Raw genomic sequence first — 17,294 nt, forward strand, 5'->3', positions numbered from 1 at the left:
GTCTCGTGTCACTGACGCAGGAAACATGTGGATACACTGGGGCCGGAGAATGTGTTCTGGCTATAGTACCGGTAAAAGTCAAGTCCAGTAAAAGTGAGAAGGTTGTGGAGACATATGCCTTCATGGACCCAGGAAGTACAGCGAATTTCTGCACTGAATCACTGAAGACACAGTTGAACGTTCGAGGCAAGAAAACTACGATCCTACTCCGAACTATGGGTCAGAAGAAGCCAGACCAAAGTTGTATCTTGTCGGACCTGGAAGTGTGTGGACTTGAAGAAGGTCAGTACATTGAACTCCCTAAGGTTTTTACATGTAAAGATATACCGGTCAAGAAAGGAAACATCCCCCTGCAGGAAGACCTAAAGAAGTGGCCATATCTGAAAGAGGTGAAAATAATGAAGATAAAAAGGAGAAGTCACCATGCTTATAGGAACCAACACCCCTAAAGCTTTGGAGCCATGGCAGGTGATAAACAGCATCGGAGACGGGCCCTATGCAGTTAAGACCGCCCTTGGAGGGGTAGTGAATGGGCCGAAAAGGACAGATGATGGCAGCAAGGCAGCGGATGGAGTTGTGAGCCACATTACAGCCAACCACATCTCCATAGCTAACATAGAGGAACTGTTGATCAATAACACAGACTTCTCAGAACTCAGCTGTGAAGACAAAGAAGAGATGTCCCAGGAGGATCATCAGTTCATGCAGTCAGTGGTAAAATCTGCAGAGTTAAGGGATGGGCACTACTGCATTGGCTTACCACTGCGAAACGAGACAGCCAAAATGCCAAACAACCGCTGCATGGCAGAGCAACGTGCTGCAAGTCTCCAAAGAAAGCTCAGCAAAAACCCGGACCTGTACAAAGATTACAAGGACTTCATGGCGGGTATAATTGGAAAAGGCTACGCTGTCCAAGTTCCCATAGAACAGTTAAGCCGAGAGGATGGACGTGTGTGGTACATACCTCATCACGGTCTCTACCACCCAAAGAAAAACAAGATAAGAGTGGTGTTCGACTGCACCTCCACATATCAAGGAACCTCACATAACAATCAGCTGCTACAAGGACCTGACCTCACAAACTCCCTTGTTGGTGTCCTTTTGAGGTTCAGAGAAGAGCCTATTGCTTTGATGGCCGACATTGAGGCGATGTTCTACCAGGTCAAAGTCCCTGACCAAGATGCTGATCTTCTGCGTTTCCTATGGTGGCAGGATGGTAATCTGAACAAACCGATGGAAGACTACCGAATGACAGTGCACCTGTTCGGCGCTACATCGTCTCCCAGCTGTGCATCATATGCACTAAGAAGAACAGCAGAAGATGGAGGAGGCCAAACAACACCCGAGGTGGTGGAAACGGTTCTCAGAAACTTTTATGTGGATGACTGTTTAAAGTCTGTGGATTCAGAAGATCATGCTGTTGCTTTGGCCAAGGGCCTTAGACATCTGTGTAACAGTGGAGGTTTCGGGCAAACAAAGTATGTCAGCAACAGTAGGGCCGTCCTGTCGTCCATCCCTAAAGAAGACAGCACAACGGAAGTCAAAGATCTTGACCTGAACCATAAGCAGCTTCCTATGGAAAGAGCCCTTGGTACTCAGTGATGCACTGAATCAGACACCTTCAGGTTCAAAGTTCAACCACAGGACAAACCAGCTACAAGACGAGGAATCCTGTCCATCGTTAGCTCCACCTACGACCCCCTCGGGTTCCTGGCCCCATTGGTACTGCCAGCGAAGCTCCTTCTGAGAGACCTTTGTAGGGAAAAGAGAGGCTGGGATGAAAAGATAGACAGTGGGCAGGCCCAGAAATGGATTAAGTAGCTGGCCGACCTTGAGCAGCTGTCAAAGTTTATGTGCAGAGATAAGTCAAACCGGCAGGGTTTGAACCCCTGAAGATGGCACAGCTCCACCACTTTTCCAATGCCAGCTTCGATGCATATTGAATGGCTACCTACATCTTGCAAACAAAGGCAAAATAAAGGTTTCCTTGCCGATCGGAAAGTTCAGAGTCGCTCCACTGAAACACATCACCATCCGGAGAATGGAGTTGACAGCAGCAGTCGTCGCTGTCAAGGTCGACAAGATGCTAAAAAGAGAGCTCCAGGTTCAGCTGGAGCAATCTATCTTCTGGACATACAGTGCTACTGTACTGAAGTATAAAAAAAAACAAAAACGGACTTCCAGTAAAAGAATATAAGTCCTTACAGTTGCTTAATTATGTTTAGATTATATGGTCCTATTTAAGTGTATTTTAGTAATTGGTATGCTCCCCGCCTAGCCAATTAGGGGCCGGAAATGTAGGAGCCATATGTTAAAATGTATAGCTGATAGGGATGCACGATATTGGTTTTTTGAAACCGATACCGATAACTTCCTGCTTCTCAAGACCGATACCGATAACCGATAATATAATATATACAGTGGGGCAAAGAAGTATTTAGTCAGCTACCAATTGTGCAAGTTCTCCCACTTAAAAAGATGAGAGAGGCCTGTAATTTTCATCCTAGGTACACCTCAACTATGAGAGACAAAATGAGAAAAGAAAATCCAGAAAATCACATTGTCTGATTTTTAAAGAATTAATTTCCAAATGATGGTGGAAAATAAGTATTTGGTCAATAACAAAAGTTCATCTCAATACTTTGTTATATACCCTTTGTTGGCAATGACAGAGGTCAAATGTTTTCTGTAAGTCTTCACAAGGTTTTCACACACTGTTTCTGGTATTTTGGCCCATTCCTCCATGCAGATCTCCTTTAGAGCAGTGATGTTTTGGGGCTGTCACTGGGCAACACAGACTTTCAACTCCCTCCAAAGATTTTCTATGGGTTTGAGAACTGGAGAATGGCTAGGCCAATCCAGGACCTTGAAATGCTTCTTACGAAGCCACTCCTTCGTTTTCCGGGCGGTGTGTTTGGGATCATTGTCATGCTGAAAGACCCAGCCACGTTTCATCTTCAATGCCCTTGCTGATGGAAGGAGGTTGTCACTCAAAATCTCACGATACATGGCCCCATTCATTCTTTCCTTTACACGGATCAGTCATCCTGGTCCCTTTGCAGAAAAACAGCCCCAAAGCATGATGTTTCCACCCCCATGTTTCACAGTAGGTATGGCGTTCTTTGGATGCAAATCGGCATTATTTCTCCTCCAAACACGTCTAGTTGAGTTTTTACCAAAAAGTTCTATTTTGGTTTCATCTGACCATATGACATTCTCCCAATCCTCTTCTGGATCATCTAAATGCTCTCTAGCAAACTTCAGACGGGCCTGGACATGTACTGGCTTAAGCAGGGGGACACGTCTGGCACTGCAGGATTTGAGTCCCTGGCTGCGTAGTGTGTTACTGATGGTAGCCTTTATTACATTGGTCCCAGCTCTCTGCAGGTCATTGACTAGGTCCCCCCGTGTGGTTCTGGGATTTTTGCTCACCGTTCTTGTGATCATTTTGATCCCACGGGGTGAGATCTTGCGTGGAGCCCCAGATCGAGGGAGATTATCAGTGGTCTTGTATGTCTTCCATTTTCTAATAATTGCTCCCACAGTTGATTTCTTCACACCAAGCTGCTTACCTATTGCAGATTCAGTCTTCCGAGCCTGGTGCAGGTCTACAATTTTGTTTCTGGTGTCCTTTGAAAGCTCTTTGGTCTTGGCCATAGTGGAGTTTGGAGTGTGACTGTTTGAGGTTGTGGACAGATGTCTTTTATACTGATAACGAGTTCAAACAGGTGCCATTAATACAGTTAACAAGTGGAAGACAGAGGAGGCTCTTAAAGAAGAAGTTACAGGTCTGTGAGAGCCAGAAATCTTGTTTGTATGTAGGTGACCAAATACTTATTTTCCACCATAATTTGCAAATAAATTCTTTAAAAATCAGACAGTCATTTTCTGGATTTTTTTTTCTCATTTTGTCTCTCATAGTTGAGGTATACCTAGGAAGAAAATTATAGGCCTCTCTCATCTTTTTAAGTGGGAGAACTTGCACAATTGGTGGCTGACTAAATACTTTTTTGCCCCACTGTGTGTATATATATATATATATATATATATATATATATATGAAATATACCTGTAGTTTTACACACCTGTTGGTAAAAAAAAGACTAGTAGTGAGCAAATGACATGAGCATTACTACTATGAACAAAACAAAGCCAAGAACAGTTTCAAAAGCTTCGTCGATAGGTAAAAGCCCCGGTGCCTTTGCAGCTGGCTTTGGATTCGCCGCTAGTTTAGCAGCGCAGGCGTCTTCGTACGCTTTTAACAGACCATCGTAGCGATGGCGATGTTTCAGGTTGGAAGTATTATAGCTCGTTGCCTTTTTCCCTCCTCGTGGAACTTCTGCATTGCATTTGTTAATACAAATAGCAAGCAAACTATCTAACTCTGAAACTTTGAAATAGTCCCATACTACCGACGACATGTTTGTTTACTGTCCTGGCTTCACGGCCGCACATCATTTACGTCACAGCCAGGCATGAGTTAGGGAGCGCTGGATTTGTGAAAAACTCCCCTCTTCCTAAACCACAAATACCACAGTACTGGCAAAACGGGAGGAGCCGAGTGAAAAACAAGCGCCCCTCATCCCAATCCACCCACACCGCAGTATTTTGTATATTATCGGGGCTATTAATACTTTTATCGGGTTTATCGGGATGACATCATAATTCCTAATATCGGACCAATAATTATCGGGCCGATAATTATCGTGCACCACTAATAGTTGATATATTTGAATATTATAATCCTTTGTTATTAGTGGTATCATATCATTTATTTGAACCAGCCGTGTGAAATTGACGGCATAGATGACCGCAGCTGTACGTGATTACGAGACGTTATAGCCGACGGCAGCTGCTGGTGATTGTGTGCGTGAGAAGGAGCCAGAAGCCAGAGTAACATTGTTTTTGACCTGAGAAAATATGTGTTTGTATCTGATACCTTTTTGTTTAAGTATCTTTACTTAAACAAAAAGGTATCAGATACCTGTCAAACAAACTATCCTGAGACGTATCTTGTCTGAGTCAAGCTTATTTGCTACCTGTGAATCGAATTTTGGGTTACTGGAACTAAACTGTCTTATCAGCATTTAGCTGCAGGACATTTTGTTCCAGTTGTGGACGCCCTGAAAGAGGTTTAGCAGGGTCACAGCTTAGCTACACCCGAGTATCGACTGCGTACAAATGGAAACTGACGTCATGTCTACACCTATAGAGCCCTGCATGGAAATGCACCGGGATATATATGTGACCTTCTCCATCCCTACATCCCACGGTCTTGTCTAAAAACTAAAAGGTGACCATGCCTTTCAGGTGGTGCTCCAACACTGTGGTACTCTCTCCCTATAGACATCCGCTCTGCAGTCTCTGTTGAAGCTTTTAGAAAACTACTGAAGACCTACCTTTTTAAATTGGCTTTTATTTCTATTTTAAAATGTGTGTGGTGGGTTCTGTTATTATGTTTGTTCCTTCAGGACTCCAGAGGCTTGTACTACGAAGCAGGATTTTCGCTTAGCCGGCTAACTTCAGGGAAAACTCGGGGTTTCCGGTCCTACGACGCTGGTTCTCTTTTTAGCAGGCTAGATCTCCATGGTAACTTATGCTGTGCAGCTAACCTGCCCCGGAGCAGGTTAGGTTGCAGGCTAAGAGCTCAACTCAGTGAAAGCACCACCTGCTGACCAATCAGAGCTCAGTGTGCGGAGTTTAAAGCGATCAAGTCATATTACAGGAGAAAGGAAATACAGAAAAACTGCCGTTGCAGGAAAGACGGCCGGCAAAAATCAGACTGTGTGAACGTGAACATTAATAGAATATCACCTCCCATCTTCAGAGCAATCTGACTGTAAAGGCAACCGAACAACAAATATTTGCCAGTGAGGGATATGGTGTGAAGCTTTTCCAGACGCGTGGTGTTGACAGCAAATCAGGTCTTCTCTTTGAGTGCATTTAAGATGTTTATTTGGATTGCAGGATGATGACAGCAAAACAAGAGCCGGGAGTTTAACTGATAACTAAAGAACTAACTGTGATAAAGAAATAAACCGAAATGAACTCAAAACAAACAGAAAATAAGCGAAAACACGCACGGTTGAAAAACTGTGTGGCTTCCCTCTGGTGATTCCCAATCCCTAATGCTGTGCACATGTGTCCTCCCCAAATAGTAGGCTGTACCCTGAAATTGGCTGAGTCCCCGTCTATGCCCAGGTCAATTCAGAGGTATCACAGCACCTTCATACAAGTATTAAAATACATCAAAATGGCTGCAACACACCGGCTCCTAATTGTTACTGTATAATAACATAACAATTCAACAACATGCAAAACATTGCAGCCAAATAGAATAGTCCATATCAGTATTCTCAATCCATAATGTTCATTGTTCATAGATAATCCAATAGGGTTGGTAACCCCAATAATAGAAGTTGGGTTTCAGTCTTTATTCAGCTTCCAATAGAAGACAGATCTTCGTGATTGGTCGCTCCAGGATGTTGTACTTCGTCCGGACTTTAACCAACCGCACAAGTCCTTGTCTGTCGGGAAAAGTCTGCAGTACCTTGCCCAACAGCCAGGATCCGCGAGGGGCATTAAAGTCCGCTACGATGACAATGTCTCCTGTGACAAAGTTCCTCTTGTCCTTTGGCCACCGTTGTCTCTCTTGAAACAGTGGTACATACTCCTGAATCCATCTGTGCCAAAAGAGATTGGCAAGGAATTTAACTTGCCTCCATCGTTGTTTGGAGTAGGAGTCATTTTTGTCAAAAAGCCCGGGTGGTAGAGAAGGTTTGCCTTTTAACAAGAGAATGTGATTTGGAGTCAGGGGTTCGAGATCATTTGGATCCTCTGAGGTTTTTGTAATGGGACGGTCATTCAATATGGCTTCCACTTCGCACGGGAGTGTTTCATCATCCAAATGTTTCTGATGAAGAATGAGTTCAGCACTTTCCTGACAATGCGAATGACTCTTTCCCATACTCCTCCATGATGGGATGCGGCTGGAGTGTTGAAACTCCATTTCACTCCAGAATGAAGCAGTGAGTTTTGAATTTTCTGATGTTTCAAATGAGATAGAGCTTCTCTCAGCTCATTTTCTGCTCCAACAAAGTTGGTTCCGTTGTCTGATTTGATGTGTGATACTTGGCCTTGCCTGGAAATGAATCTGCGTATTGCATTGATGCAAGAACTGGTGTCCAATGAATAGGCCATTTCCAGATGGACTGCCCGACTGGCCATGCAGGTGAAGATAACTCCATAGCGTTTGATGAGGCTGCGGCCTCTCTTCACTTCAAACTGCCCAACATAGTCAATGCCCACATTTGTGAATGGTGGAAGATCAGATTGCAGTCTTTCTTTAGGCAAATCTGCAATCTTTTGTTCACCCAGCTTCCCCCTATAACACAGGAAGAGAGGATCTTTCTAGCAGCAGCATTTGCTCTGGTGATCCAGTATTGTCGACGAAGTCTGGAAAGTAGGTGATTTCTTCCACGGTGTTCTAACTGTTCATGAATGTGGCGTAAGATTCGAGTGGTGATGTGTTGGTCCTTAGCAAGAATGACTTGATGTTTTGTGTCTTCAGGCATTGCTCCTTTGCTAAGCCTACCTCCCACTCTCAAGATTCCTTGTTTCAGCACCGGATCAAGTTTATAAATGTGAATGCTTTTCTTCACTGCAGATGTTCCCTTTTTCAAAGCAGTGATTTCATCACTAAACTTGTCCATTTGGCAGTACTGAATGATGACACTTTCTGCCGCGTCAATATCTTCAGGAAATAAGACGTGACCACCCATTGTGGCTCTGAATCTTTTCATGTCCTCTTCCTCTTTGTTCTTTTGTTGAGTTGGGTCAAGTCCACTGCTGGACAGAGAAGCTTGCATTTCTTTTATCTTTTGACTCAACAACTGCAACGTCTTTCTCAGTTGGAGAAACCACACAACTGAGATCTTAAGCCTTTTCCACGAGGAGAAGTGGGTTATCAGTTGATTTACTGCATTCTGTGGGTCTTCATCAGAGATGTTATTTGTTGCATTTGGTGCATCATTAAGGATGACAGTATTAACTGAAACTTCTCCTCTAACCTCTGGGTCATCACTGCTGATGGAAGTTGAATCCAAGATGTTAAGAGGCCATTCCTCTTCACTCTTGGAAAGAAACTCTGGGCCATGGATCCATCTGCTGCAAGTGAGAAGGTGTTCAACTTTCACCCCACGAGAGGCCTCATCAGCTGGGTTCCGTTTTGTGTCAACGTACCTCCATTGTGAGATGTCTGTGGCTTCTCTTATAGCAGAGACCCTATTGGCAACAAAGGTGTGAAAGCGCTTTGTTTCGTTCCTGATGTACTTTAACACTGTTGTGCTGTCTGTCCAGAAGATTGAGTTTTCCAGCTCTAGTTGCAACTCTGCTTTCAGGAGTCTGTCAACTCTCGCTGCCAGCACAGCAGCTGTTAGTTCCATCCTTGGGATTGTCACATTCTTTAGAGGAGCAACTTGTGCCTTTCCTAGAATGAAAGTTACATGGATCTTCTCATCATCACTCTGCAGCCTCAAGTATGAAACTGTGCCATAGCCGTTCTCGCTGGCGTCAGAGAAATGATGTAGTTGGGCACTTGTGAGCTGTCCAAATCCTTTGGGTTTAAAACATCTCGGCACACTGAAAGTGCTGAGTCTTCTTAGACCTTCTAGCCACCCCACCCACTGCAACTGGTAGTTTTGAGGAATGTGCTCATCCCAACTCTAGCTCATCTTACAGAGGTTTTGCAGCATTATCTTGACAGGTAAGGTGAAGGGTGCTAAAAATCCAATGGGGTCGTAGACCGAGCTCACCACCGACAGGATACCTCTTCTTGTTAATGGTCTTTCTTGGACCGCCATCTTGAACCTAAAGGTGTCAGTTTCTACGCACCACTGCAGTCCCAGGGTTCTTTCGACAGGAAGGCTGTCTTTGTCGAAATCCAGTTCTTTCACTTCCTTGGCTCTTTTCTCCACATCAATGGCTTCCAACACTGACCTGCTGTTGCTGATCCATTTCAGCAGTTGGAATCCTCCCAACTGGCATAGAGTGGTCAGGTCTGTAACCAAAGACATGGCTTCTGCCTCTGAAGACAAGGATTTCAAACAATCGTCCACATAAAAGTTCTGCTTGATGGTGTCTGTTACATGAACTGGGAAGTCTGCTTTGTGGTCTTCAGCTGTTTTTCGAAGGGCAAAACTGGCACAGCTGGACGATGATATTGCACCAAACAGATGAACAGTCATTCTGTACTCAGTGAGCAGCTGTGTCACCATAGGAAGCGAAGAAGGTCTACATCCTGTTTTGCCACTTGGACTTGATGATACATAGCTTTTATGTCAGCCATAACTGCTATAGAGTTTAGGCGAAACCTTGTGAGAACTCCGAGCAAGGAATTTGTCAAGTCAGGTCCCTGGAGTAGTTTAGTGTTGAGTGACACACCTTTGTAGCTTGCCGCATAGTCAAATACCACTCTCAGGGTTTTCTTTTTAGGATGGTACACCCCATGATGCGGGATGTACCACACCTTTCCTTCTTTTCCTTTCACCTGATGCTCTGGCACACTCTCTGCATAGCCGTTGTTTATGACATCACCAAGAAAGTTGGTGTATTCCTCTTTGAATGTTGGATTTCTCTCCAATTTCCTTTTTAGGCAGAGGACCCTTTGCTCAACAAGATGGCGGTTGTTGGGCATGACAACATTTTCCTCTTCTCTAAAAGGCAATTTCAAGCAGTAATGTTCATTGTTGAGTTCAGCTGAAGTGTTGGCAATTTGCATGAACTTAAGATCTTCTATGGACATTTCTGGCTTGTCTTCTGCTGATTTCTCATTGAAGTCATGGTTGTACTGCTTCACCAGCAGTTCCTCTATGTGAGCAATGGATATGCGGTTGGCTTTGACTGTGGGGCAGCTACTCCCACTCTCATTGCCTCCTCTCAATTGTCCGTTGACAACCCATCCCAATAGGGTTCTAGCAGCATAAGGTCCTTTACCCCTGCTGTTTATCACTTCCCGTGGCTCCATTACTTCTGGAGAGTTAGTTCCAATTAACAGCCCCACATCAGCATCGATAGCAGGAATTTCCACAGAGTCCAAGTATGGCCAAGCATACAAGTCTTCCTGTTGTGGGATGTTATTACGAGTCACAGGCATCTTGCGTTGGGTGTACACATCAGGCAACTCAATATAGATGTTACCATTGAGTGCAGCTACCTCTAGTCCTGAGATGACGTGACTGTTGACAAAGCTTTCTTTATTCATTGTTTTCATCAGGAACTTAGTGTTCCTTTCTCTCACCTTTAGCTTCCTTATCAGTTGCTCAGAGCAGAAAGTAGATGAGCTGCCGGGATCTAGAAATGCATAGGTCTTTAGAATTGTGCTGCCTTTCTTTGCCTTGATCTTTACAGGCACAATTGACAAGACGCAATCCTGTGCTCCGGCTCCTATATGGCCACATGTCTTGGGAGTAGTGGCTTGACTCATCCATGTTGTTTCTTGCTGTGTGTCCTTTGATTTGATTTCTTTCCATTCCTTTGCATGGATATGGAGAATGCTAGGATGTTTCAGGTTACACAACTTACAAGACAGCCGACTGTGACAATCTTTACTCATGTGTCCAACTGATTGACATCCAAAACAAGCACCTTTCTTTTTTAGGAAATCAATTTTATCCCGATGCTGCTTCTTTTCCATCTTGGGGCACACTTCCAATCTGTGGCCCTCTTCACACAGCAGACAAGGTCCCTTTGTTGACTTATCAGGTAAGTATTTCTCCTTTTGAGTTTCAGAGTTAACAGCTGCCACAGATGTAGCGAAACTGCTTCCTTACTCCTGTGACACTTTATTTCCAACTTTGAATTTTGAGAATGAGACAACTGTGTCTTGAATGTCTCCATACAGTGGGTCAGATGCAATAGACACTTGTCTCTCAATAAAATTGACCAAGTCACTGAAACCTGCTTGACGATGCCGTCTCTCCTGATGTTCAAAAGCAATGTTTCTCCATTTTTCCCTCAGTTTGTAGGGTAACTTCATGATTATAGCACGTATGTTGGATGGCATATTCATTTCTGACATGTAGCTTATGTCCTCCATAGCGTTACAGCAGACGCGTAGGAATAGTGAAAATGCTTGTAAGGCTTTGATGTCCTCTGACTTCAGTGGTGCCCATCCAAGTGTCTTTGCCTTTATTAGGATCCCCATTAGCACTAGCATGAGCATTGGCTATTCTTCCTGGGGTCCTCACACACTCAAAACATACATAAACATACATACAACAAAATTAAAACAAAACAGCTCATAATTGCATGCAATTTACAGTGAAATTAAATGAAAACTAAAATGGTCATCCAATTATCGTCATCCTAAGGCCAAACAAAAGTAAATACAAATAAGTTTACATCATAATATATGCATACATAGCTACAGGCACAGTTCAAATTTACTTTATAATACTTAAATATCTTTTTAGCAACCTTTTGAAATGTACTTGAGAATGTTCCTGAATGATGTGGACCGGTAAAGAGTTCCAGCTGATCATGGCTCTGTACATGACTGTTTTCTGTCCCATATTTGATTTAGATTTGGGTAATACAAACCTTCCTTCAATTGTATGTCGTGTTTGATAGTTAGGTTGTGCATATTGCGCTATAAATCTTTGTGATAATATATCTGGTGACTGAGTCACTGTAATATTTCTGACAAAATGTAATAAAATATAAGTTGACCTCTGTCTGACAGTTAACCATTTCAATGTCTCCAGCATTTCAGTGACTCTGGTTCTGTAGGACCACTGCAGTGCACATCGTGCTGCCTTATTTTGTGCTACTTGTAGTTTGTTTAAATCTTTTCCAGCAGCACTAGACCATATAACCACACAATAATCAAGCTGCGACAGAACCAAAGCATCCAAAACGTGTCTACTGACATCCATAGGCAAATATTTTACAATTATTTTTACAACTCAAACACCCCTTCCCATTTTACATACAACATTATCTATTTGTTTAGACCAAGATAATTTATGATCCAGGGTTATACCTAGCAATTTTGTCTCCTTTACCTGTTCAATTTCAATATGGTTTAAATGTAGTTGCAATTTTGGTTCACCTTTTAACTGATGATTTAATCCTATTAATAACGATTTTGTTTTTCCCGCATTAAGTACCAACTTATTATTTATGACCCACTCTGATATCAGTAGTAGATCTTTATTCATAACATTTGTCAACTCTCTTGTAGTTGATGCTGCATAATATATTGTTGAGTCATCTGCATACATTACAATTTTAGCTTTTTCTAACACTAATGGTAGGTCATTTGTAAAAAAAATAGAAAATAAAAGTGGTCCCAAACAACTACCCTGAGGTACTCCACAAGTGACTGTTTTCATCTTTGAGAGACTGCCATTAAAAAAAACAGTTTGACTTCGATTTGTCAGGTAACTTTCTAACCACATCAGTGTTTCAAAATTAAAACCATATTGTTCCAGCCTGTGTAACAACAAAGAATGGTCAATGACATCAAAAGCAGAACTAAAATCAAGTAGTACTGCACCCACTAACTTCCTATTATCTAGTTCGCCCTTCCAGTCATCGGTCATTTGTGTTAAAGCGGTGCATGTGGAATGGCCAGTTCTGTAAGCATGTTGATACACAGTATTAAGTTTGTTACCTTCAAAGTATTTTTGTATTTGATTGAAAATTATTCTCTCCATTATCTTTGCTAATGCTGGTAATAAACTTATTGGACGGCTATTTGTACCAGAAAATGGTCCAGCTGGATTATTTGCAAGTGGAATAATTCTTGCTATTTTCCATGCCTGTGGGCAAATACATTTATCAATACTCGAATTTATAATGTGATAGATAGGCTCTGCAACAAAATTAGCAACATATCTAAGAAATGTACCAACTAAATTATCCACTCCTGGTGGTTTATCATTACATTTACCTAGTAGACATTCAACATCTGTAATTGTCACTTTTTCTATTTTAAATGTACACTTCTTATTTTTCATAATTAAATCCTTTATTAGAAATGTGGAGTTACTATTTATAGTTTGATTCATATTTCTCCTCAAATGTTTTACTTTATCAAGAAAATATTCATTCAGATGATTAGCAATGTGTACTGGTTTTGTCAAAAATGTCCCTTCCACCTCAAGATATGTTGAGGTGGATGTTGGCTTACGGCCCACGATGCCATTCACTAAAGTCCACAGTTTTTTCTTGTCATCCTTTATCTCTTTAATTTTATTATATAACAATATATAACTGTTTTTTCTTTTTATTTAATGCTGTAACATAATTCCTTAACCTTCTATAAATTTGCCCATCTGACTCATAACTTGATGAGAGAGCTACATTTTTTGCATCATCTCTTTGTTTCATTAGATCCCTTAATTCCTCATCTAACCAGGGTGCCCTAAAGTTCCTTACAGTTTGTTTTCTAAGTGGAGCATGTTTATCAATCACCTGCATAAATAACAAATTAAAGACATCAAGAGCATCATCCGGATCGACTCTCAAAAACATGTTTCCAATATATCTTTTGAACATCCTGTATAAATGACATAGATAACCCAACATTTATCTGCAAATAGATTGCAATACATGTGCATACAAACTCGCTCAATTAGACGAGCCTCCCGGTAGCTCCCAAACATTTTTTAAATAATAGTATGAAATAGATTCATGGTAATGTCTCGCAACACTAGATCTAATCAATACATCAAAATTACATTTTAGGAGGAATGAACAACAATAGAGACAAGTTGAAATTTGTCTCTATTCAAAATCTAATAAACATAAATTCATACTCGCAGATGATGAAGTAAATAACTTCAAATAAATGAGTAGACAACTCAGACCAGTGAATATTGGCCAACAAGAAAATAAAACAATTGTTGAAATCACCAAAACTGCAACAATTTCCATTTTCATAATACAATTAATTTCTTCTCCTATATGTATAATCATACCATCTATCAGGTCATGTCAATCAGTCATTTCCCACCTTCATTTCTGGTTTGAACTGAAACCGGGCTCATCACTGTTTTATAGACATGCTCTGCTTCACTACAGTCCCGATAAAGTTTGGTTTGTCCATTGAAGGTTACGATGAGCGTTGCGGGGAACAATAGTCCATGCCTCACCTCAGCCTTGCGCAGCTTCATCCTGACGTCATTGAATAGGGCTCTCTTCCTGGTAATATCCGGAGTAATATCAGGAAATATCTTCACTCGCATGTCACGGGAAATAATCTCTCCCTTGCTTCTTGCCAGCTTCAAGATAGCTTCCTTAGCTTGATATCTCTGCATAGTGACAATCATAGGTCTGGGTCTCAAATCAGTCCCCTGCCCAATCCTGTATGCAATCTCGACTGCCGGTTCACATGAGAGCTCACTTCCGAACACCTCCTTTAAAAAGTTTGACACAAAGGCAATGGGATCGCTCTTCTCAATGTCCGTTTTCAGTCCAATAACACGTAGATTAAACTTTCTGCTTTGAATCTCCATCCTCTCTATTTTGTCTTTGAACTCTTTGTTTTCCTTCATTCGATTTCCATTTGCGGTTTCGAGTATAGCAACCCTACAATCCATGTCGGTTATCCCCTCCTCCATATCACCGAGCTTCTGACAACATGAGTCAAGTTCTCCCTTTAAAGTATCAAGGTCCGGTTCCTCACTGTTTTGGTTTGATTGCTGTGATGGCTGTGCAGTTGGATATGACTGACGAGATCTTTGAGGCATTCTGCCTTGGTCCTCATCGACTTGGATACATTGCTGCTGTGTATATGCACTGGGATATGACTGCAAAGACCTTTGAGGCATGCTTGGGATGGGCTTTGAAGCATACGTTTTTGATCTGGTTCCTTGTGAAATGGTTTCTTTGCGCCGTGCCCCTGTTCCACTTGGCATTGTAGCTGCACTATTGAACTGGTTGTATGGATCCTGTAGCTGCTGAGACTGTAATGGCATTGCAGCTTTAGCAGCTCCTGTTGGTGGATTGTACTGGTTGTATGGATTTTGATGTGATTGAGTGGGTTTTGTAGTTTTACTGCCTCCTGTTGGTGGATGATTGTATTGACATTTTGGCTCCAATAATTGTGCTTTCATTGACATAGCAGTTTTAGTGCTTCCTGTTGGTGGATGATTGACGGTACAACTTGAAGTTTGTGGAACAAATGGCACAGCAGAGGGTTTGAGAGCAGACTTGTGTTTTGACACATATGAATTTGTTCCATTTGTGACTCCTATGTCAGACCCTCTGTTTCTGAGTACTGTGACTTTTGCTGTCTGCGCAGCAATCGGATTTTGCACTTCAAGCAATTCCCTTTTCTTCCTAATTTGAGCCTCTTGAGCTTCCAGCTCATGCTTTTCCTTGAGAGCAGCCTCCAAAGCCAGGAGTGCAGCCCTTTCAGCCTCTGCCTTGATACGTGCAGAGCACGTTGTTGACCTTGAGGACCTTGAATGGCAAGAGCTTCCACCTGACACATTTGTTTTGTCACCAATGTTAGAAATACTGTCATTTGGCCCAATATTATCCAGCTCCTCATTTGCATGTAACACATCATTTTCATTTGAGCCACTGTTATCCACAACCTCATTTGCATTATTTGTCACATCATCGATTTCATCATCCACAACCTGTATGCATTTCTCCCTGTTTGCGTGGACCCATTTTTCCTATTTGTGTATTACTCCTTTAACATTGTGCATTTGATTTTGAAACCATTCCGTTTGTTTAAACATTTCATCCTCAGGCAACAAAGTTTTTAAGGACTCATGCAACCTTGTAGTTTCCCCAGACAGTTTCCACAACATTTCATGTTTGATTTGCATGTCAGAAACATTTCCATTTGAAATCATAATTTGTTCCAATTCCTTTGCCATTTTACACAATTGCTCTATCCCAGAATTCCTGTCCTTTTGTATAGATAATATCTTTGCTTCCGCTGCTTTATATGTGAGTTTAGCTGTCCTTTTACCAAGCCCATCCTCCTTTTCAGTTTGATTGACAGCAGCGTTCATTTCCTGATTTTCCTCGTTACTCATGGCCATTATTTAGCTATCCACGGAGGCTTTGTTTAGAATTACTTTATGGGATTTGCCTGTATCCCGTTGCGTGAAGGCCACTCTCCTCCGCAACCTTTTATTCATTCATAAATACTCCTACCGTGACTTTGATGTTTGGTCCGTCCCCGTTCCACTTGCGGGTGCGTAACGTGGATTTAAGTCGGGAAAAGTCAATGAATACAACACTGTCCTCCTATGTCCATCCGTCTTTGGAAGCAAGTTTTTCAACAAATGTAAAGGCAACCGAACAACAAATATTTGCCAGTGAGGGATATGGTGTGAAGCTTTTCCAGACGCGTGGTGTTGACAGCAAATCAGGTCTTCTCTTTGAGTGCATTTAAGATGTTTATTTGGATTGCAGGATGATGACAGCAAAACAAGAGCTGGGTGTTTAACTGATAACTAAACAACTAACTGTGATAAAGAAATAAACCGAAATTAACTCAAAACAAACAGAAAATACAGAAAATAAGCGAAAACACGCACGGTTGAAAAACTGTGTGGCTTCCCTCTGGTGATTCCCAATCCCTAATGCTGTGCACATGTGTCCTCCCCAAATAATAGGCTGTACCCTGAAATTGGCTGAGTCCCCGCCTATGCCCAGGTCAATTCAGTAGTATCACAGCACCTTCATATACAAATATTAAAATACATCCAATTGGCTACAACACTGACTATTATAACATTAGCATAAAGAAAGCTTACTGAAATATCTGCCACAACATAAGTAACCGGATCAGAGTAACATTAAGTACAGTCCGCGGCATATCACATCATAATGTATCATATATTTCCTTATGTGAGCCGTTTCTGGCCGTGCAACACTCACAGTGTCACATAGGCCTACTGTATGCAGAAGTATTATTTTAAGCAACACATTAAGTTGACGAAACACTCGAGTCAAATGTAATTAAAGTCAGATCCACTCGTGTTTTAGACGGGGCAGTGATATCATAAACCTGTTAATGTACGCATTCAAACACTTTTTCTTTTACCAGCTGTATTCACCTTGCAGGTGCAGCTATGTGGCTTATATCCTGGATAAAGTGTTTAAGTCATGGATGTTTAAAGTTTAACTTCTTCATATGTCTAATATTATAGTTGACTTTTCATTCAGGAAGTATGACGCTGTGCTGTCAGTACGCTTGTCCATGTTTGTGATTGGTCGAATGCTCCAAATACCACCCCTCTCATGGGAACGCGCACCTAACTAGA

General features: G+C 41.9%; 1 protein-coding gene across 10 annotated transcripts in view; it reads right to left on the bottom strand.

The window, feature by feature from the left end:
• Positions 1 to 17,294, bottom strand: part of cep44 (centrosomal protein 44) — a 37,122-nt gene that overhangs the window by 8,322 nt on the left and 11,506 nt on the right. For 5 of the 10 annotated variants that reach the window (XM_079642484.1, XM_079642477.1, XM_079642478.1 and 2 more), the window contains one exon: positions 1,477 to 1,752. The exons of 2 other annotated variants lie outside the window; for them this stretch is intronic. In XM_079642484.1, coding sequence (XP_079498610.1) covers positions 1,612 to 1,752 — 141 coding nt within the window. In that variant the 3' untranslated portion in view covers positions 1,477 to 1,611. Of the gene's footprint in view, positions 1 to 1,476; positions 1,773 to 17,294 lie in introns of those variants that run through there. 3 more of the 10 variants (XM_079642480.1, XM_079642481.1, XM_079642482.1) reach the window with 2 other exon arrangements.

Source organism: Notothenia rossii, assembly GCF_949606895.1.
Source record: "Notothenia rossii genome assembly, chromosome: 1".
Lineage (NCBI taxonomy): Eukaryota > Metazoa > Chordata > Actinopteri > Perciformes > Nototheniidae > Notothenia > Notothenia rossii.